Below are 22,120 nucleotides of genomic sequence, written 5' to 3' on the forward strand. Positions count from 1 at the left end.
AAAAATGCTTCGATGAGATGTTAACACGGCGTCGTGACGGGGTCGTTCCCAACAAGCCGGCACCAGCGGCACCGGACACGGAGTCGTGTAGACCACCAAGAACAGTACCTTTGGTGAAGAGTGAAAACAAGCCGATGCCCGAAGTCGGGGATCGCGGCATCTGTGCGAAACGTTGAATCCGTACACTTTGAGCGTCGTCGGTCACGACGTGGTGCGGCGACTTCCACGGAGTCACGGACTTCAGCGGGGCTGCAGCGGCGTCGGGCCTGCGAAGAGCGTCGCATTCCAGTGAAGGTCACGGCGTCGGGTGCAGGCAGCGTTACCGGATTCAGCAGCGGCGTCGGTCCGGAGTCGTCCGGAGTCGATTTCTTTGGATTTCCACCAGCTTTCCTTTCAAGGGCCCAGGGACTGGATAGGGTACCACTTGTTAGAGCAGGAGTCTCTCCAGAGACTCCAGGTGCTGGAAGAGAGAAGTCTTTGCTGTCCCTGAGACTTCAAACAGGAGGCAAGTTCTAAATCAAGCCCCTGGAGATTTCTTCACAAGATGGAAGGCACACAAAGTCCAGTCTTTGCCCTCTTACTCTGGCAGAAACAGCACTGCAGGAAAGCTCCACAAAGCACAGTCAAAGGCAGGGCAGCACTTCTTCCTCAGCTATCAGCTCTTCTCCAGGTAGAGGTTCCTCTTGGTTCCAGAAGTGTTTCTAAAGTCTGTAGATTTGGGTGCCCTTCTTATACCCATTTTAGTCTTTGAAGTCACCTTTCTTCAAAGGGGACTCACACCTACTTGTGAAATCCTGCCTTGCCCAGACAAGGCCTCCGACACACACCAGGGGGTTGGAGTGTGCATCGTCAGAGGCAGGCACAGTCCTTTCAGATGAGAGTGACCACTCCACCCCTCCCTCCTAGCAGAGATGGCTAATCAGGAAATGCAGGTTACACTCCAGCTCCCTTTGTGTCACTGTCTAGTGTGAGGTGAAAAACAACCCAACTGTCAACCTGACCCAGACAGGGAATCCACAAACAAGGCAGAGTCACAGAATGGTTTAAGCAAGAAAATGCTCACTTTCTAAAAGTGGCATTTTCAAACGCACAATCTTAAAATTAACTTTACTAAAAGATGTATTTTTAAATTGTAAGTTCAGGGACCCCAAACTCCACATGTCCATCTACTCTCTAGGGGAATCTACGCTTTAATCATAGTTAAAGGTAGCTCCCATATTATCCTATGAGAGAGACAGGCCTTGCAACAGTGAAAAACAAATTTGGCAATATTTCACTGTCAGGACATATAAACCACATTACTATATGTCCTACCTTATCCATACACTGCACCCTGCCCTTGGGGCTACCTAGGGCCTACCTTGGGGGTGTCTCACATGTAAGAAAAGGGAAGGTTTAGGCCTGGCAAGTGGGTACACTTGCCAAGTCGAATTTACAGTGTAAAAATACACGTACAGACACTGCAGTGGCAGGTCTGAGACATGATTACAGGGTTACTTGTGTGGGTGGCACAACCAGTGCTGCAGGCCCACTAGTAACATTTGATTTACAGGCCCTGGGCACCTCTAGTGCACTTTACTAGGGACTTAACAGTAAAACAAAGATGCCAATCATGGAGAACCAATTACGTACACATTTTAAACAGGAGCACTTGCACTTTAGCACTGGTTAGCAGTGGTAAAGTGCCCAGAGTAATAAAAACAGCACACATCAACAACCTGGGGAACAGAGGTAAAAGGTTAAGGGAGACCACGCCAAGGATGAAAGGTCTAACACCTAAGCTACTTGTTTCTGTTACTGAGAGATGCTATTGCACTTTATGCTTTCACATCTGAGATGAGAACTCTTTATGGGGTTCCAACTGAATTATATTTTCTGGAATAAGAATAGAATAGCGTTTAGATCTTTATGAGACATGTTTGCTTTGCTCTGTAAATTGTTGTTGACTTTGTTTAATATACTAATAAAAACATATTGATCACCTAAATGCTTAATAAAACTTTAAAAATAGAACTCAAACTCTCATTATTGAATCTACAGCTTTAAAAAAATAAATCTTTATTAATATTTTAAATGGTCAAGCGCGATGGACATATTGCAACAGTAACATTACTCATTGTATATGCCCAACAATCCCATTCAAAACTTCTCAGGGTACAGTATGCAGGCCTTGACGCATTGACCTTAATCATGACATTCAATTTCAGCAAATTAGGCAGATTGCAGTAATCAGCAAACCAACTGATATACATAGCAGTTCTGTGCAGGCAAGTTCCAGTAGGATAAGAGAAGAAAATTATCATAAAAATGGATGAAGCTGTATCCAATATTGTTAGTTTTGACCAAAGATAGTAAGCAACATGTCCACCCTAAATACCACCACCTATTCCACCCCCCCAGATTCCAATCACTTTACAGTCCAAAAGTATAAATATATAAGGTAAAATATGGCAGCAGGAACTGGCATGCGGTCTTTCACAGTTTTCAGAGCATGGATAGCCACAGAGTATTTAATGTCCCCTTTCTCCCTCCTTCCGGCTTCCCCTTTCTGTGGGTTAGGGTTAACATGCAACCTTTTCGGACTTATCCTCCTCTGTGGACTCTACTAATGCCTGACTGATAGTGCTTCAAGATAACAAATCGACTGCCACCCTCTCAACCCTATAGGATCACCTAATATGCTCCTCTTCAGTGCAAGCTGATTCCAGCATGTCCCTCCTCCTGTCCAGCTGTGCAGGGGCTTTAGGACTCAACCAACGTATTGCAATCCATCATTTGGTCACTAGGAGCCCAAACATTGCAAAACGCATACTTCGTTTCCTCTTTGGGTTATGTTGAAGGAGTCCCAAGATGCTCTGTTTAATCATATGTCGGACCTTCCAACCTGTGGTGAGTGTAATACGGTGCAATATTGCTTTCCAGAATACTGCTATCGTTGGGCATTACCTTATTATATGTGTGAAGTCTGCCTCTGCCGAGTGACACCTATCGCAGCTTTGAGATCTGGTTGGATATATGGTGTGAAGTCTTTTTGGGGAGAGATAGGCCATATGTACTTTATAGTATTGGGTCTACTTAAATCTCACACAAAGTGACACTGAGCGCACCCCTGCATGTATTTTTTGCCACTCTGTGGTAGAAAGGGGTTTTTCACATGCCCGCTGCCAGACGGCCTCTATTTCTAGTGGGGCCACTAGCCTATCTGTTGGCAGTGCTCTGTCTATATGTGATAGAAACATGCAACCACCTGCTTTTGGGAGCAGGGTCGCTAAGGTCTGTGTGGGCACAGAAGCCTTCAGAAAGGAAGGCCATAATAGTTACTACTATTTTGACATATTGAAGGAACTGACCGTTCCCCAAATAAAACATCTCTACTGCATCTTGCATAGCCTGTCGAATACAAGTCAGAAAGCATAATGGAACCTCCCTCCTCCCACATCTCAGTCACCATCGGCTGAGCTACTTGTTATAATCCAAAGGTCTAATCCGGAGCATATGGTGCATGCCTGATCATTCTTCATACCGCTTTCTCCTGTATGCGGCCTATAAGGCGTATCAAATGTGGAAGTGAGTTGGATACATGTCTCCCCTCATTAATAGGGTTCTGAGTTGTTAGCCACTGTGTGTACCATCCAGCAGCACGCTAACCTGGCTAGACTCCCTACCCAGCCAATGTATGTTATGCTGCAGGTGTGCCACCAGATAATAAAGTTCTAGGTCCAGCACCTCCATGCCACCTCTGCCTCATTCCCTCTTAAGGGTATGTAGGATAACTCCACATCGTTTCCCGGCCCAAAGGAGTTCTACCAACAGATGGTCAAGGACGCAGAACACCCTATGTCCAATTTTGTACATAGCTCCTTGCAGAGCATATAAACTGCAGGGCAGGATTTTCATTTTTATAAGGACGATCTTCCACACGAGTGATAATTGCAACATGTTCCACAAAACAATAGAAGGGCGCAAGTTAGAAATCAACCAGCAGATATACAGTTCACATGCCCACTGTTCCCCCTGGGTAACATGGATCCCAAGGTATTAGATGCTATATGTCTTCTCCAGCTATTCCGCATCAGGCAGGCAATTCATCAGCAAGTCCTTCAATGGTCCAAGCGGGAAAAGTTCTGACTTGGCGCCATTAATTCAGAACCTGAGAATTCTGAGAACTCCTGAAGGACATTAAACATGATGGGGCCCGAGATATCAGGCTGGCACAAATAAACCATTGTGTTGTCTGCATGAAAAGAGACCACATGCATCGTACTGCCCACCAGCACCACCAAACATGCAGTACCAGCCTGAGATGACAAGCCAATGGCTCCATCTCTAGGGCAAAGATCAAGGGGGACAGCGGGCAACCCTGGCACATTCCTCTTTGCAACCAGAACTCTGCCGATACATAACACCCAGTTTAAACCCTCACTGTTGGTCCACTGAAGAGCAGCTTAACCTATCAGATGAAATTTGAACCCAGACCCATCCTATTCAGGATCTGCCAGCTATAAACCCACCACATTGAGTCGAACGATTGTTCGACATCTAAAAAGGCAAGTGCACTTGGATCATTTTCTAGGTCGGGTGTGTGTAAGAAATGACAATTAGCGCTGTGTTCCGGTGTGGAATAAATACCGACTGATGGACTAAGCAGGGCATATACTGCAGCAATCTGGTCACCAGAATATGGCTGAGGAGTTTCTGATCTACATTTAGAATAGAGATTGGATGGTATGAGCCCACCTTAAATTTGAGATTCCCTTATCGAGTTCAAGAGGCATTCTCCCTCTAATGCCTCAACATAGACTGACAATAATCTGTCCACGAGAGTTCCGAAGAAGGCCATATAAAATTCTGCCTTGAGACCATCTCCTCCAGGTGTTTTCGCTGTTATCAAGGCATCCACCACCCCAGCAATTCCTGTCAAGTCAACTGTGGCCCTATATGTTCATGGTCCTCTGTGGGGAGGCACTGCAGCAGCAGCTCTACCAGATATTCCAGAAGTAGGTGCATCTCCATCTCGATACCTGGCTCGGTATATATATTCCTTAAGAGGCAAGCAAAGGTGTCATTTATTGCTTGTTGGGTATGCACCATATGTCCCTTCCCATCTTTAAATGCAAAAATTGGTTGTGGCACAGTTTCAAATTTAACCAGGTGTGCCAAAAGGAGGCTCGCCTTGTCCCACTTCATATATCACTTCTGTCGACTTGTGTGTCGAATAACTTTTTCTAGGTAGTCCCGTAGTTTAAAGACCCTATGCCGCTGCCTGCCCCTGTCCCATAATATTAATGGATCACTGTGCAGGGCTGACTCAAGTTCTCTAGTACACTCTCCTGCCACATCACATTGTCCTCTAGTGTACGATGTATACCTAGTAGAATTTCATGACATCCCATTCTGTCGCCCTGCTATCCGTGCTGCCCAGGTTATGTTCAAAGTAGTCGATCAGAGCCTCTGAGAGCGTGTCCCAAAACACCTGATCAGTCAACACATCTAGATGAAGTTTCCACAAGGGCAACCTCAGGACTCATCTTTCCAGGGAATATATGAGCAGCATGGGTAAGTGATCTGATATGAAAGGGGCCTTATGAATAGCTTCTAAATGGATAAAAAAAGTAGTCACGTTGGCTATGGGTGCTTGAGCCAGGGTATAACATGAGAGTGCTTTTTTGTGTGGTTGTCACTGCCGCCATGTGTCAGTAAGCCCTAAACCCGTCAGCATTTGTGCCAATGCCGAAGTCATGCGAGTTTTATAACTTATCTTTGTGGCAATCTATCCAGTTGTCCATCTAGGACACAATTAAACTCACCTGCCATAACTACCTCCCGGTCCAAAGACCTCTTTGCTGCCGCCAACAGCATCCCAAAGAAGGCACTATCATCCATATTCGGAGCAAAGACATTAATAAAACATAGCTCATGTGTATTTAGTGTGCCCTCCACTAGAACATATGGACCGTCACCATCAGCCTGTACCCACATGGGTATAAAAGGGACCAATGGGGCTACCCAAATTAAAACTCTTCTTGCATAGCCTTAATAGGATGTTGCAAAGACCCACCCTCTCCATCCTTTTCACAGATATTTGAGGCAATCTCCCCACAAGTGGGTATCCTGAAGAAACACTACAATATACCATATTCCATATCTTCATGAATATGCATTAATTTTATTGCACTTTACCAGCCCAACCAGCCCTCTAAGATTCCAGGTCAAAAATGTAGAAGTGTCATCCAGGCTAGCCATATCTGTCTTGGTGTAACTGACCAGTATACCGCTGCCCTATTTTTCGGTCCACTCCCCTAACCAAGGTTCCACACAGCAATGGAAGCTACCTCCCAACAAGTTAACTTACAAAAAAATATTTGCAGCAAAGAAATTGCAGCAAACAAACCCCACAACAACTATTCTGACCCCCCTTCCCTTCTACAGGCAGAATCTATACCTGACTCAACTAATGGCTGAAGATAATCCCAAGTCCCACCCCGATTCTCCTCCTATCTAACTAACTAACTGTTTAGCAGCTCTAGGTGTAGAAACAGTCTGAATGACTACACTCTTGTGAATTGCAAGCCCCAATGTACAACTCAGCAACCAGTGGCACACAGTTTTTCCCACCTCAGTCCCTCCGCACATGGAGGCATGGTGTGCACCATTGCATTCAGTTTCATAGTCCTGAAGTATCAGTTTGAGTTCCTGCAAATGAAGGGTGAGTCCCTGGATTTTTTATGTCAATGATGCATCCTATTCTTAGGGTACAAGAAATTATCTGGATGTCCTCAGCGCACCTTGCCAAGTATCAGGTTCTCATCCATTCAGCCCATCTCCGCATCATCACTTTTAGTCTCAGGAACATACCTCAGCTGTGAAAATGGGTCAGGTGTTTTCAGAGACACCAGCACAGTACCACCTGAGCCCACCAGGATTCATTCGCACTATGCCAGTTCTGACGGTCTAGGCTGCTTCTTTGCCGGTATGCAGTTCCCTGCTGATTGTCTTACCCTCCCGTTGTCATTGCTCTTTCCATTCAGACAGTCGCTGTCCATGTCCCAGGTCCAGTGACTCAAGCCAGGCCACTGCTTCCTGTGGTCAGTCGTAGATAAGTACTTTACCTCTAGGTTGGACCCAGAGTTGAGCTGGAGTATCATATGTTGTGTTCTTGCAACTGTCTCTTTACAGACAAAAAAGTATTCCGTAGATCCTGCACTCTTTTGGTATAGTTAGGATAAATCTGTATCTGCTTGTTCTAAAACACGGGTGCCTTTGAGTATGAACATTTTGAAGGATTAAATCACAATCTCTATTGTTAAACAGACATTCTATATTTACACTCAAAGGCACACCAGGACATGGACCGCTGTCTGCACTCCATGTACTCATTCTATGGAAAAAATGTTAAAAGCCACTTAGGTTTCAAGGCGTTAACAATCCTGTCCTCAAGGAAGATTTTAGCTCTACATGTGTGTTGCACTGCATTTGAGTCCTGCAATGACAGCCTGCAAGTCTTCAATCTCCTTTTTAAGAATGGTAATTTCCTCCTCAGTAGTTGTGACCCTGTCAGCCACATTGTGAAGGTCTAGCTGCAGGTGATATATGTCCATAGGCATAGCATCCGTTTTTTTTGGATTCCAGTGCCTGTCTGGAGCCCTGTATCACTGCCACTATCTTAGCCATGTCTGCTGTCCGTTCTGCGGGCTCCTATACCATCCTGGAGCCCTGTCCTTTATCCTGGGGGCCCGCACCAGGGACTGTGTACTGTGTTATGGTGTTCGCCTGTGCAGCTTTTAAACCTTTGTCCTTCCCCATTTTAAGCTCTCTATGCTCAGGTATTCACTTGTGGGCTGGTCCAGCCCTGGATCCAGCACTCTTCCAGTCGGCTAACCGTCCTCCTGCCTTGCCTCCTCAGGCCATAACACACATCCAAGGGTCCATTCTCCCCACAGCCTTGAACCCATCGAACAGCAGCAGAGTGAGTCAGTGTACCCACAAACACACTGTGCATAACCTGCAAACAACATCTATCAGGGCAACTTCAGTTAGCTCAGCAGCCCCAAAGGGGCACAAGTACACCTCAGCAACCTCCTCCATGGGATTGTCCCTGTTAATCAGCTGTCTGGTGCACCGTGGGAGAACCAGTCCATAGCACATATCCTGGGATTAATTGCACTGAAGAGTGGGCGCCACTATGTATCAGTCCCTCAATTATTTCCAAAGTCCATCCTTAGAGGTTGGGCCCACCACAATTCTCTCCAGGGGAAATATGGGCCTCTTTTCATGGTATGCCTCAGGTACAATGTCAATCTGAGCTCTAGGGGCCCCATTAATGTCCACTTTATGGCCACCCACCATAGTTCGCTGACCACAACATGCCTACCAGGGAGACCTCCCCACCTCACAATGGCTTACACTGGCACTTATTGCCATTGCTGCTCTGCTCCTCAGATTCCTGTTGTGACCTGTCTGCTTAACAGTGATTAGGGTGGTGGACGATCCTCACTGTGATATTGGCAAGAGGGCCTCAGATCCCCACCAAGAATAGGGACAGTTTGATATTCTCAGGGGTGCCCCTCCAGCATTGAGCACAGTTCTATCCTATTGGGGCTCTGCATGAACCTGTCCCATGTGAGCTGCATCCTCAGCTCTCCCGCACCGGGCCAGCACTGGCCTACCATTGTCTGCCCCTCACCCAGCTGGGGACCACCACTCAGCTTCCAAATTAAAGCCTCCTGGAGCAAGGAGGCTCAGACTGCTCCTGGGTAACGCCGATCCCGAAAAGCACCACCCTGTCATAGGCCTTGCCTGCACCCTTTCCACTGTCTCGTGTCTCTGGGAGCCGAATGGCTTTCCCCTATCAGAATCAGACTATTGTGGTAGAATGTCACTCCTAAAGGGAATTCTGGTAGTGTGGTGCCGTAGGATGATGCAGGATTTCAGCGTCTATGTTGATAACTATGATGGGGCATGTCTACGTGGCTATCTTAGGTCCATACTGCCTGACTCCACAGCTTAAATGTCATTGAAATATTAAGTATCATAAATGTTTTGATTTGCAGCTTCTTCGTTTCTTACTTGTCTCCAAGGTTCAATGCCTGGGGGTCCAGTAACAAGCGGAGATAACTAAATATTTATTTTAGGTCTCCGTTCCCCCTCTAGTTTTAGGATTATGAATTTTGGCTTGTAGACCTAAACTTTTCACAGAGTGCTGCTATGAACCCAGCCAACCTTTCTTGACAAGACCTATATTTAAAATGTGTGACTTACATATCATGAAAGATATCTGGCAGATTCCTCTCACATTGATGTATAAAAACAGTATTTTGAAACATAGAATACCTGACACCATGTCTGTCATTTCAGGTTTTTCTATATGCGCCACCTTAATTTTCACCTTCTTCTTGTAATTAGGATCAGTAAGTATTTAAAAAATACTAGTCACATTCACATTATTCCTGTTATCAATTTTACAAATTCCTTCCCATTCTGATGCAACACAGCCTCTTTTTAGTCATTTACCAGTTGCTTTTTTTTATTCTCATACTGCCCAGCCTTAGTCTACCTATTTTATTGGAGCCTACAGGCTCCCGCCCAGATTGTTTTTTTTTGCTTTTCCCTTTATTTTAATTTACAGCCATTATCCTGTCATTCCCTGCACCTTATGGGCCCTCCATGAAGACTACTAGAAGCTATTTCATCTACTTTCTCTATATATGCTCTCTCTCTCTCTATCCATGGCTGGGCTTTAGCTCTGTGCCACTGAATAACCAAATGATCTACTGGGCAAAGACCCAGGCATCATGAGGAGGATATATAAGAGGAGGATCAAGGAGAAATAAGGGTGATTGCACAGGTTTGAAGTTGCTGGGGTGGATAGCAGGTTTGAGAAATAAGGAGAGGACAGGCGCTGGTTGGGAGAGAAGATCCTAAAGGATAAAGAAATTGAAGGTCCAGGGGGCCACTGGACAACTGCAAGGGAAAGGAAGGGAAGAATAATCGGCCAAATGAATGCTAATTGTTTTCAAATTGGTGTGCATGTTGTAGCTTCGTGGAATTAGGGTGCAGTCCTAGGTATTTGCATCTCTTTGCCTGAGTCCCATTTGCCTTTACTAAACTCTGTTTTCTCCAATCCCCAAAGCATTGCTCTCACTTGCATCTTTCTCCCTTGCTACTCACAGATGCCAACGTATGGCAGTCTGGTTTCTTCTCACCCAATATCCAGGGCATTACCTGTGCTCTTCTGCCCAAGAGAGACAACTCCTGTTTTTTCTTTGATTGGAGGTCAGAGGGTGGGATAGTTATGAAGAAGATGGAATTGTTGGTGGTTGGCTTGTGGTATGGAAGTTATGTTATGTCAATTTATGTTATGTTATAGTATGTGTGTTTGCATAGTCCACAACTCACCCTGGAGGTTATCCTGGCACTGAATTAGTGACAGTCGAGGCTAGGAAAAGAATCAGGTCTACAGTTTCTTGCAGAATTCAAGAACCAAGAAGGAGGGTCTTATGTGCAGGGGCAGTTCTGTCCAGGCTTTTGAAGCAGGTAGGAGGAGACAAAACCACCAGATCTGCTTCTGCATATGTATGTGTGTGGGGAAGGGGGGTTGCAAATAGGAGCCCGGCTGAGCAGAGGTGTCTGGTAGGTTTGTGGATATTTATCTGGTTGTTGATGTACATGTGACCAATGTAGACTTTGTTTGTTTGTGTGTGTGAGGAATTTGGCAATTGCTTATTTGTAGGTTGGGAGCCAGTGGAGCTCTTTCAGATGTGGGGCGATGTGAGTGTAGTGTGGGCAGTTCAAGGTGAGTCTGGCCGCTCAGTTTTATATGGTCTGGAGTCTTCTAGTCAACTGAGTGTTCATTGCAGGATAGAGTGTGTTGCTCTAGTCCGGGCATGCTGGTGATGAGGGATTGGGTGAAGGTTCTGCAAGCAGTGGTGGGAAGTTATTTGAAGATCTTCTTGCACATCCAGCGTGTGGGGAATCAGGAGACAGAGACTGTATTCACTTGGTAGGCCATGGTGAGTTGGTTGCAGATTACTATTCCAAGGCTTTTTGGGTGGGTTGACAGAGGAGTGTGGGTTTGAGTTTGGCTGGCAACCAGGTTGGAGTCCCAGAGTGAGGAGTCAAAGATTACTACTTCCGTCTTATCTGTGATGAGCTTGAGGCAGTTGTTTTTCATCCATATGACTTAGGTCATGCTGGTGGAGAAAGTGGTCCTGGTGTTTGGTGTCTTGGTGGAGAGGGAGAGTATGAGCTGGGTGTCATCCCCATAGATTATAATGTTGATTCAATGGGTGCAGATGATGCTGGCAAGTGTGGACATGTAGGCATTGAAGAAAGTGGGACTAAGTGAGGATACTTGTGAGGACACTTGAACTTCATAGGTGAGATTGACGGCATCCAAGGTGAAGGAGGCTAAGCTGACCGAGTGAGTCAGGCCTGTTGGGAAGGAGCAAATCCAAGGGTGTGCAAGTCCTTGAGTTCTGGTTTCATGCAGTTGTTTGATAAGAATATGATGGGAGACAGTTTTGAAGGCTATGGAAAGATCCAATAGGATGAGCGCTGCTGTGTCACGTCTATCCATCATCAACTAAATGTCAACCATGACGGCGACAACGGTAGTTTCTGTACTGTGGTTGGGCCTGAATCTTGATTGAGTGGTGTCAAGGAGGTGGGTGTCAGTTGAGTGGATAGCTAGATATTTCTTTATCATCTTACCATTATTTTTGCCAGGTAGGGTATCTGGGAGATATGTTGGTAGTTGAATGTGTCTTTGGTTCTGCTGAGGGTTTCATGAGTTGGGGAGTACTGTGGTGTGTGTCTAGGCATCTAAGTAGGTGTCTGTGTTATGGGATTACCATAAAGTAATACAGTGAGTAATCATGATAGTGGGACTCACAAGACCATTTATACTTATCTCTGGGTACTCTAACACATGTCCTAAAGTATCTATAACTTGCGCCCTGCACTGCTAATTACCCCACAAATTACATCACTCATTACATGGTCCATGGCATCATTGATAACATGACTGGAACATCTAAAATGACAACATTGATGAAAGGACTGTTCTTGGGGGGGGGGGCACAAGTTATAGTTACTTTAGGGCATGAGTTATAGTTACTAGAGATTCCTTGGATTGAGACCCTGCTACTAGGAGTATGACTAGACTGATTCGACCAGCACACAAGTGCATGAGTGTATGAACTACTGTACACCCTCTGCAATGATATTTTGAAAAATCAGACATGAAAAACTTCTCTGACCATCAGACAGGTAAAATATTATTGAGCTTTGCTGTTGTTTATTGGCATCACTTTTATGGAAGTGACATTGTATTCCCTGGATTACTGAAGCGTCTGCCAGTCTCCTATTTCTTTGTGAAGAAATCAAGAAATGTACCTTGCTTCTCATTAGTTGGATTTCCTGAAACTAAAATAGCAGACATGGGAAAGAGTTGACCTAAGCCACCATACCCCGTCCTAAATCAGATTACAACACTTAGCCATGTCAAGACTCAGTGAAAAAAGTGCCCTATCCAGCAATAATGAGTGTTAACCCTCGCTCTAACTACAAAATGATTTAAGGTGTCCATACGTAAAACTCCAAGCACCACAGATCCATATAAAGCCATAAATCCCTGAGAAAACACCACACAGTTGGCAGAACAGAGTTTATAATCTCCTGAAGAGAAACACAAACTAGGGTTAGCTACACTCTAGTCACTTGGCAATCCTCTGATAAGCTGGAGATGTTGAGGAATAGGTTCTCTTCTAACATGGATTAAATAATGCACAGGAACACATCAAACAAGGTAGTTTTGAGCTGTACAAGTGTCTTTTTATAGGAACTGCTCTCCCAATCCGGGCGTGAAAGCTAATTAATTACTAATACATTTAGCATTGATTAATGACTAGGAATTGACATAAATTATACCAATGTAGTAAAATCAAGTGTTATGAAAAATGTGCCCACCTAGGTGGCAGCCATTACATATACAACATTGAGAAAAAAATAACATTAACTGCTTAGAAATAAAATGCACATGTAGGATGAAATGCATTAGTGGAAATTATCAATGTTTTAATAATATATATTTGTTTAACTTTATTGGGCATAGAGTAGTTGTGAAATTGCGGGCCAAGTCCACAAAGCTTCATTGCATAAAACAAATAAATGTTCATTTTTTGTAAGAGCAGAGAATTAGTTTATTCATTGTTCACACAGTACTGATCAAGTGAATAGTAAATGTCTTAAACTTTCTTGGGAGAGATGTATGCTGTAGTTCCATGTCCTGTCTGTGGATACATTTGTAACCTTTGTGCATGAGAAGCAAATGTTTCCAGGAGTCGACAGAGACTTTACTGACTGGAGTTATAATTGCAACTAAAAAGTTACTTGACAAAACTGATGATGGTAACAAGAGAAGAAGAGCCAATCATCAATGTGTGAAAGACTGTCTAACTATATCATAGATTTGAAAATTAATGTTTATTGGTTCTACTGTGAACACGATTTTCTGACCAATGATGGCTTGAGAAAATACTTTATGGATCTTTAACTTAGCTCGACTGCTCTTAGCAGACAGAAGCCATTCTTGAATTCTTCCCTTCCTATTCCTTAGCCTCACTGAATAATTACTGTTTGCAAATGCTATTAATGCTGTTTTCCATAGTTTGATGTCCTCACTAAGTTGGTTCAGTTAACTTAGAGCCCACCGTGGCAGAGCCAATTCCCTTCACATTCCCCATGCCGATGCTGACCAGGCAGATGCCCAACTGATGAAGAAGTCTAAGCTTGCTGATTCATACAGAAGAGGTAAAACAACTGCAAATGTCTTTGTTGAAGGGTTTGTCTATCTTTAATTACCAACCACTATTTTTGCAGCGCCATAGTCAGGTGTTTTCCAAATTAACTTTTGTCTAATTTACCTTTGCATGAAGTCCAAACATGCGATTCAAATCAGAGGGTTAGTTAGTGTGCCATGTGCTAACAAAGGGTATTACCAAAGAATGTTTAATGACAAATGCTTTGGTTAGATTGAGATTTTTCTGCCGCTTTGGTCAGCCTGTGTTGTTTATATATTGTAGGAGGCTGGCCTTGTTTGTAGTGGGTATCACAGGTACTTACACTTGATACCAGGTCTAGTTATTAGTGAAATGTAGGCAGTATCTAGAAGCCTGGGAAATTGGTACTGGACAACGTGGGGACACCTCTGCTAGTGCACCGGTGCCCTCTCACCGAGTAACTTTGCACCTAGCCTTCAGGAACTGAAGGATAGACATATCAGTGACTTATAAGTCACCTGGTGCAGTGAAAATGGCTGTGAAATAGTGCTTGCTCTGTTTCACTCAGGCTGCAATGGAAGTCCAGAAGTAGTGTTTGTATGAGCGCCTTAGAGGCGGCAAAAGAAATGATGGAGCCCATAAGGATCTCCTGGAACCCAAATGCCCTGGGTACCTAGGTACCATATACAAGGTACTTATAAGGGGGCTCCAGTAGGCCAATTTGGAGTGGAATACTGGGTTACCAGTATGTAAGTACAAATTTTGAATCAGAGAGAGCATAAGCACTGGAGTTCTGGTTAGCAGGGCTCCATATACACAGTCAAGCATACTGACAAAACAGTAAAACATACTGATATGTAGGCAACAAACTATGAGCACAGTGGTCCTATCTAGCAGGATCCCAGGGAGACAGTAAAAACCCACTAACAAACACTGACAAGCAGGGCAAAAATGGGGGTAACCATGCTAGAAAGAGGCTACTTTCTCACATATACGTTTATCATTTGGTTCTGACATTACTTTACATTATGTTAGAATTGTTAATCTAGGAAAATAAACTTTCTAAGTTTACTAAAAGGTATGGTTATTCAAGGCCACATGGGTCATGGTGTGTTAGAAAATTACTGACTCCTAAAATGTTGAAGTTGACTTATTGAACTTGTAGTCCTATTGTTAATTAAGGCTCTGAGAAATATTTGTACCCTTGATGGAACAACTCTAAGCGTAGTTAAAAGATCCATCGAACCTCTAACGCGTCCCTTTATCAAGTAACATAGAAAAATCAAATAAGGCCTGACGTGCTCCCAGGGGCAGTTATTTACTTGTTTTAAATGACTGATTTTAAACTTCCGATGAATACCTCAAGCTATTTTGCATCACTATGGTGAAGGAGTGCTCTTGCAAATATGTTGACTTTATATGCGTTTTACACTTTTCTATGTACTAAATGTAATTAATTTGCTAACCCCAACCTACCCCACTTTTTTGTTGTCCTTTCAAAGATATGTACCCAAGATATTTACAACAAATATTTTCCAATGTCTTATATGTGTAAATACATAGCAAAAAATCTACGGAGACAGTACGGGCCGGACTTGTCTTTCTGGCATGCTGGTATGATCCTGGTTGTCTGTTTTCAGAGCTGGATTCTGTACAACGACCCAGTCATGAATGGCTGCATGGCCCCATTCTAGTCACAGCATGACTCAGCATTTTTGCCAGAGCTGATTTTAGTTTGAGTCCATCCCTGGCGAATGATAGAAATTCCACTTGGAGATGATCAACAACGGGCCCTGGCCAGAACGGCAATAGGGGACAAACGCAAGAGATCAATAACCTCTACTGTAACAATCAATGTGCAACGTATTGAGAATCAACTATTATGCCTTAATAAAAGATTTACATACTCTGGAAATGTCAAAAACATAGCATTTGATAATCATAAAGTTCAAAGGTGAAAGACATGCATGCATTTGGGTTATAGTTTAAGTTTTCATTATTGCTTTTATAACAAATCCACAAGTATTGTCTTACTTTTTGGCTGAATATTCCTGAACAACATATCTCGTGTCAATATTGCGATATGTATGGTCAAAGTGCTTGTGCTTCTTCTGGTAGAAAGGCACTGCCTTGGCAGACATAGCTTCTCAGTGGTTTCGGCCTGCAATTGAGAATGAGTTGGAAATCATTAATTGCTTCTTGGCAAATAAGTAATTAATATTAAGCTCAATTTGTATATACATAAGAGGTGGATTTAAATGATTTAATTAATGGTAGAATCTAGAGCTTGCAGAGCTACTTGCGAGAGTGTCCAGGCAGGAGGATTAACACAACTACAGACTGAGAAAAAAACATCACAATATTAAAGACCAAGGGGGTGATTCCAACTTTGGCTGGCGGCGGGCACCGCCAGCCAAACGGGAACTGCCAGAATACCGCTGCGCGGTCAAAAGACCGCCGCGGGTATTCTGGGTTTCCCGCTGGGCGGGCGGGCGACCGCCAGAAGGCCGCCCGCCAGCCCAGCGGGAAACACCCTTCCACGGGGATGCCGGCTTCGAAATGAGCCGGCGGAGTGGAAGGTGTGCGACGGGTGCAGTAGCACCCGTCGCGATTTTCAGTGTCTGCATGGCAGACACTGAAAATCTTGGTGGGGCCCTCTTACGGTTGGGGCCCCTGCAGTGCCCATGCCAATGCCAATGGCATGGGCACTGCAGGGGCCCCCAGGGGCCCCACGACACCCCATACCGTCATCCTGTTCCTGGCGGCCAAAACCGCCAGGAACAAGATGGCGGTATGGGGGTCGGAATCCCCATGGCGGCGCAGTAAGCTGCGCCGCCATGGAGGATTCCCCTGGGCAGCGGAAAACCAGCGGTACACCGCCGGTTTTCCCTTTCTGACCGCGGCTGTACCACCGCGGTCAGAATGCCCAAGGGAGCACCGCCAGCCTGTTGGCGGTGCTCCCGCGGTCCCCGGCCCTGGCGGTTTTCACCGCCAGGGTCAGAATGACCGCCCAAGTGTTGGAAATGGCCCTTTTTGCAGGGTTATCCCCAAACTTTTTGCCTTCTTCCTCCTATTTTTTCTGATCTGTTTTTCTGGTTTATTGTCTCTACACACTTTACCACTGCAGATCAGTGCTAAAGTGCAAATGCTCCCTGTGTAAATTTTGTATTGGTTATTGGTTTATCCATGATTAGCAAATTTGATTTACCAGTAAGTCCTTAGTTACATGCACTATGTGTGTCCAGGGCCTGTAAATCAAATGCTACTAGTTGGCCTGCAGCACTGATTGTGCCACCCACATAAGTAGCCCTGTAAACATGTCTCAGACTTGCAACTGCAGTCTCTATGTGTGCAGTTTGGAACTGCCATGTCGGCCTGGCAAGTGCACCCACTCATGGGCAGTGTATTTAAAAGGTAGGACATGTACTGTTGTGTTTTATATGTCCTGATTGTGAAATACTGCCACATTCGGTTTTCACTATTGCAAGGCCTATCTCTCCCATAGGTTAACATGGGGATTGCCTACAAATCTCTTTTAAAGTGAGTTTCACATTGGGAGCAGATAGAGATGTGGAGTTTGGGGTCTCTGAACTCACAATTTAAAAATACATCCTTTGGTAACGATGGTTGTTAGATTGTGAGTTTGAGAATGACACTTTTAGAAACTGGGCATCTTCTTGCTTCACCATTCTGTGCCTCTCCTTGGCTGCTGAATCCACATCTGGGTCAGACTGACAGTTAGGTTGTGAATTCAATCTAGACAGTGACACAAATGGAACTGAGGTGTGTCCTGCATATCCTGATGGGTCTTCCTGGGTTAGAGTGGGAGGGAGGAGCTGACATCTGCACCTGAAAGGGCTGTTCCTGTCCTCACACAATACAGTCTCCGACCCACTGGAGTGTGCCTGGAGCCAGGCCGGGGCAAGGCAGGATCTTGTGAAGAACAAAGACTTTCCTTTGAAGTTTGCCTACTTCAAAGGCAGAAATGACCATAGATAGTGGACCCAAAACCCCAGACTTGCAGGACACTTCTTGATCAAGAGGTACCTCTGCCAAGGAGAAGAGCTGAAGAACTGTGAGGAGGAGTACTGCCCCTTTGCAGTGTGTACATTGCTGGGTTGGCCTGCAGTTGCTGCTTCTGCTGTGGAGAGGACAAAGACTGGACTTTGATGTGTATCCTGCTTGTGAAGTTTCTCGAAGAGCTTGCAGTAGAGGTTGCCTCCTGTTGGAAGTCTCAGGGACTCCAAAGACTTCAAGTTCATCTGCCTACAACACTGATAACTGTGTGTTTTGTGCTGCAACAGAAGAAAAATCACCATGACGCCGTCAATGATGCCACTGCCTGCACAGTGACCTGATGCCACTGCATAGAGCCTTGCCCTGCTTTGCACCTCAACCCTGGTCTCATCAATGTCAATGCCTGAGCCATCACGAGCTGCTGCTTGCACCGTGACCTGTAGGCCTGCACGTCCTATCACCTCACTTCACACTGCAGCCTTGGTATCCCCGACAGTGACGCTCTATGCTGACACCGGCGCCGCTGCCTGCACTGTGGGCTATGGGCACCCCTTCTGAGGTACATTAAGCATCGCCTCATCCTGCACCGCAGCCATGGACAACCGATGCCAGCGCCATTGTCTCCAGAATCATCAACAGACACCACTGCTTGCACCACGACCAGTGGGCACTGCACGAAGTTCACCCTGCATCACACCGCAAGCCTGGACCTATTGACGGCAGCACTTCAGTGATGAAAACATCACTGCCTGCACCGCGACCTGGAGACACTGCACATCTCACTACCCCACTTCACATCACAGCCCTGGTCTCACCAAAAACGCAGAACGCTGTCACCAAGCCTCTGTCTTTACCGTGACCTGTGGGCACTGCACGCCACATTTGCCGGCTCTGCAACGCAACCTTGACGCCATCAACGCCAGTACTCCTGACTTCATCATCACCAAGAGTTCGATCTGCAATGCATGTGACTTAAAGGACCCAACTTCCTCTGCACCGACCTCTGGAACCGATGCCCGCCGACGCCTGCCAACGTCAGCAATGGTGGGAGACATGATGAGGCTGTGGTGTGAGATCCTGCTGCATCGTCATCAAAGATCCTGCCAGTGAGAGATGCAAGGGTCTCTGCTGAGGATGCGCTACACAGCTGTGGTTCCAATGCCAGCGATGGGCTCCGATGTGATGCATATCTTTGTGGCAGTTCTGATCTAGGCAGCAGTGGTGTCAGTTCTGCTTGGTGTAGCAGAGGAGATGATTTGGTTCTGCTGGATCCACAGAGGCTAGCACCAACTTTCAACTGTCCAGGAAAGGGGTGGCACCACTTGGTAGGGTAGACTCACAGGTGGCAGACTTCAGGTGCTAGGTCAAGGTTGTTGGAACCTTCTGTCCCTGAGGCTTAAGTCAGGAGGCCAACCAAATAGCGCTTGGAGTCACTATGGTGTCCGGGATTTAAGAGATGCAGGTCCGGTCCTTCTCACCCACACAAGACGGCAGCAGGTCAGCACAGCTAAGCAGCAGTCCATCAAGGCAGTGGTCCAGGAGGGCAGCTGTCCAGCAGAGTGGCAGTCCTTCCAGAGCACAGCAGTCCATCTTCCAGGCAGAATATCCACAGGTCCAAAGGTGTACTGAAGAGTTGGTGTCTGAGGTCCAATATTTATACCCAATTGTGCCTTTTAAGTGGGGGAGAAGCTTCTAGAGGTTTTTGTTAGAAGTCCCCAGGTATCCTGCTTGTCCTGACTCCAAACTACAGACAGGGGGTGTGCAGCCCTTTGTGCTGAGGAGGTGAGACACATCCTATTCAAATGTAAGTGAGGCAGTGCCCAGTTCTTCCATATTATCCTGCCAGTGATGACCCATCCAGGCGCACTTAAGCTCTGTATTGTGTGTGGCTGTCCAGGAGGAATACACAAAGCTTGACTGCCAGCTACATCCAGAAATGTGGCCCAGGTGTAGGCTTCAGGCACTAAATGGCTAAGGCAGGAAAATGTCAACTTTCTAAAAGTTTAATTTTCGGAATTGTGATTTAAAATCGCACTTCAACATAGGTTGTGATTTTTCATTACAATTCCAAAGACACCAAACATGACTGATTTCCTGCTCCCTTTTGGAAATTACAGATTATTTTTTAAAGACATATTTTATTAGTTTCAACATTACACACAAGTACTAACTGGTACTTAACCAATGGCCATCTTCCACCACGTCACAGATAAGGTTTACGTCATACAAGTAGAATCATTGCAACATCACATTAAAATTTGTCCAACATATCTATTCAGAAACCTTTGTGAGGGTATGCCCATACCTCTCCCTCCATATCCTTCCACCATACTATGATGACAGTCCAGGTTCACACCCAGCTCCAAGAGGCCTCTAAAAGTAAGTGAAGTAGCCCGTGCCATTGGGAATGTTGGCCAGATGTCCCCCAAAATAACTGCAATGCTAGCATATTGCAAAAATTGACATGTCCCTTTATGGAAGCTTTCATGTGCATTGTCAAAAGCTATAAATTCCTTATTAGGAAACAAATCCCACAACATCTGACAACCTCCTGCCCTCCAGGCAGACCGATCCACAAGGTCCAATAGCGTTTTAAAGGCCAACAGATCCCAAAAAAAACATATTCCCGAGTGAATGAGGCCCTGCAAACCACTTTAGCTATTTGATCCCACAGAGAGGCAGTATGCTTGACCAGGTAAGGCATATATACCATATCTTGCACCCCGCCATCAGGAGCTGAGGTAGGGAAGAGGGCTCACCCATGTCCCCCAAAAGTAACTTTTCCCAAGTGCCCTCCTCAACTAACAAATGTGCTACATGTTGTATTTGGGAGGCCAAATAACATTGCTCTAGATTAGGCACTGCCAGGCCTCCTTCATCCACTGGTTGAGACATGTGGGTCCTAGCTATCCTGCTCCATCCTCCAGCCCAGATCAGCGAAGTCAGGATGGAATGTAACCTATAAAAGACAGTTCAGGATAGAATGCCAAATGAATGCTGAAGAATGTAGAGACAATGAGGTAGGAACACCATCTTAGCAACAGCCATGTGACCCATGACAGAGCGTGGCAGAGATTTCTAAAACTGCACAAATGAGCAAAGGCCCTCAGCGGCCATCTCTATTGTGTTGCATATGACTTAGTGGTCTATGGGCTACAATCATTCCCAGATACTAGATGGTATCTGATTCCCAGTGAATGGGCCTAGGAGGCAACTTGCCCGACTCACGAAACCTCAGTGGGAAAAACGAGGACTTTCCATAGTTGAGGTGAAGGCTGAACAGTTTCCTGAATGCAGTTAAGTATGACAGCAGAATGGGGAGAAATTGCAGAGGGTATGAGAGATAAAAAGGCTTTTATCCGCACACAGGGATACCAAGTCAGTGACGCCTCCCACCTTAATCCCTAATTCAGACATATTCTGATGGCTCTACACTGCTAGGGGCTCCAGCACAATTGCAAAGAGGAGGGGTGAGAAGCGCGCCCCTTCCCACATCCCAGAGGTCAGAGTGAATCTGACCCACCCTCACCATGTCTGTGGGCCGCGTATACAGCAGGCATACACACAAACAAAAGTGGGCTCAGTACCCCATTGTCTCCAACACCTGCGTTAGATAGTGGGAGTTACCTATATTGAATGTCTATTGATACCAAAGCCAATTTCTCATCTCTGTCCTCCACCTCATGTAAGACCCACATCTGGAGCTGTATATTCGTGGAAGTACTGCTGCCAGGTATGAATCCACATTTTTTCTCATATATTAAGTGATTAATAACCAGTCACTATTTAAGTGCAAGTACTTTGCAGAGTATTTTAGTGTCTATGTTAATCATAGTAAGTGGTATTTAGACAGAGGGATCCGATGGATCTGAACCAGGCTTTTTCAGCATAGTAATGTAATAAGGTAATTCCAATGTTAGTTTATGAAGAGGCAGTCCTTGCAGTAGCATAAAACGAATTAGAGAGTTTTTCACTACCAGGACATGTACAATTAAATGTACATGTCCTGCTTTTTAAATGCATTGCACCCTGCCCTCTAAGCTGTCCATGGCCTACCCTAAGGGTGGACTGCATGTGTTAAAGAGGTGGTTTGGGCCCTGCAAAAAAATAGTTTTCCTGGTTGAAATATAAGTTTAAAACTGCACAAAGAAGCTTCAATAGCAGGCTTGAGACATGTTTAAAGTGATACTTAAGTGGATGGCACAACCAGTGCTGCAGGCCCACTAGTAGCATTTAATGTACAGGCAAAGGTAGTGCCGCTGTATTATAAACATTCAAGTAAATTAAATATGCCAAATGGGTATGAGCCAAAGGAGAGAGCACCA

The 22,120-nt window shown here is 45.3% G+C and overlaps 1 protein-coding gene across 1 annotated transcript in view; it reads right to left on the reverse strand.

The window, feature by feature from the left end:
- MYOM2 (myomesin 2) overlaps positions 1-22,120 on the reverse strand; it is a 571,331-nt gene that overhangs the window by 524,498 nt on the left and 24,713 nt on the right. Inside the window, exon 2 of the mRNA XM_069235814.1 lies at positions 15,813-15,939. Within this exon, the coding sequence (XP_069091915.1) occupies positions 15,813-15,919 (107 nt within the window). The 5' untranslated portion in view covers positions 15,920-15,939. The remainder of the gene's footprint in view (positions 1-15,812; positions 15,940-22,120) is intronic.

The sequence above is a fragment of the Pleurodeles waltl genome, chromosome 5 (assembly GCF_031143425.1).
Source record: "Pleurodeles waltl isolate 20211129_DDA chromosome 5, aPleWal1.hap1.20221129, whole genome shotgun sequence".
In the NCBI taxonomy this organism is placed as follows: Eukaryota; Metazoa; Chordata; class Amphibia; order Caudata; family Salamandridae; genus Pleurodeles; species Pleurodeles waltl.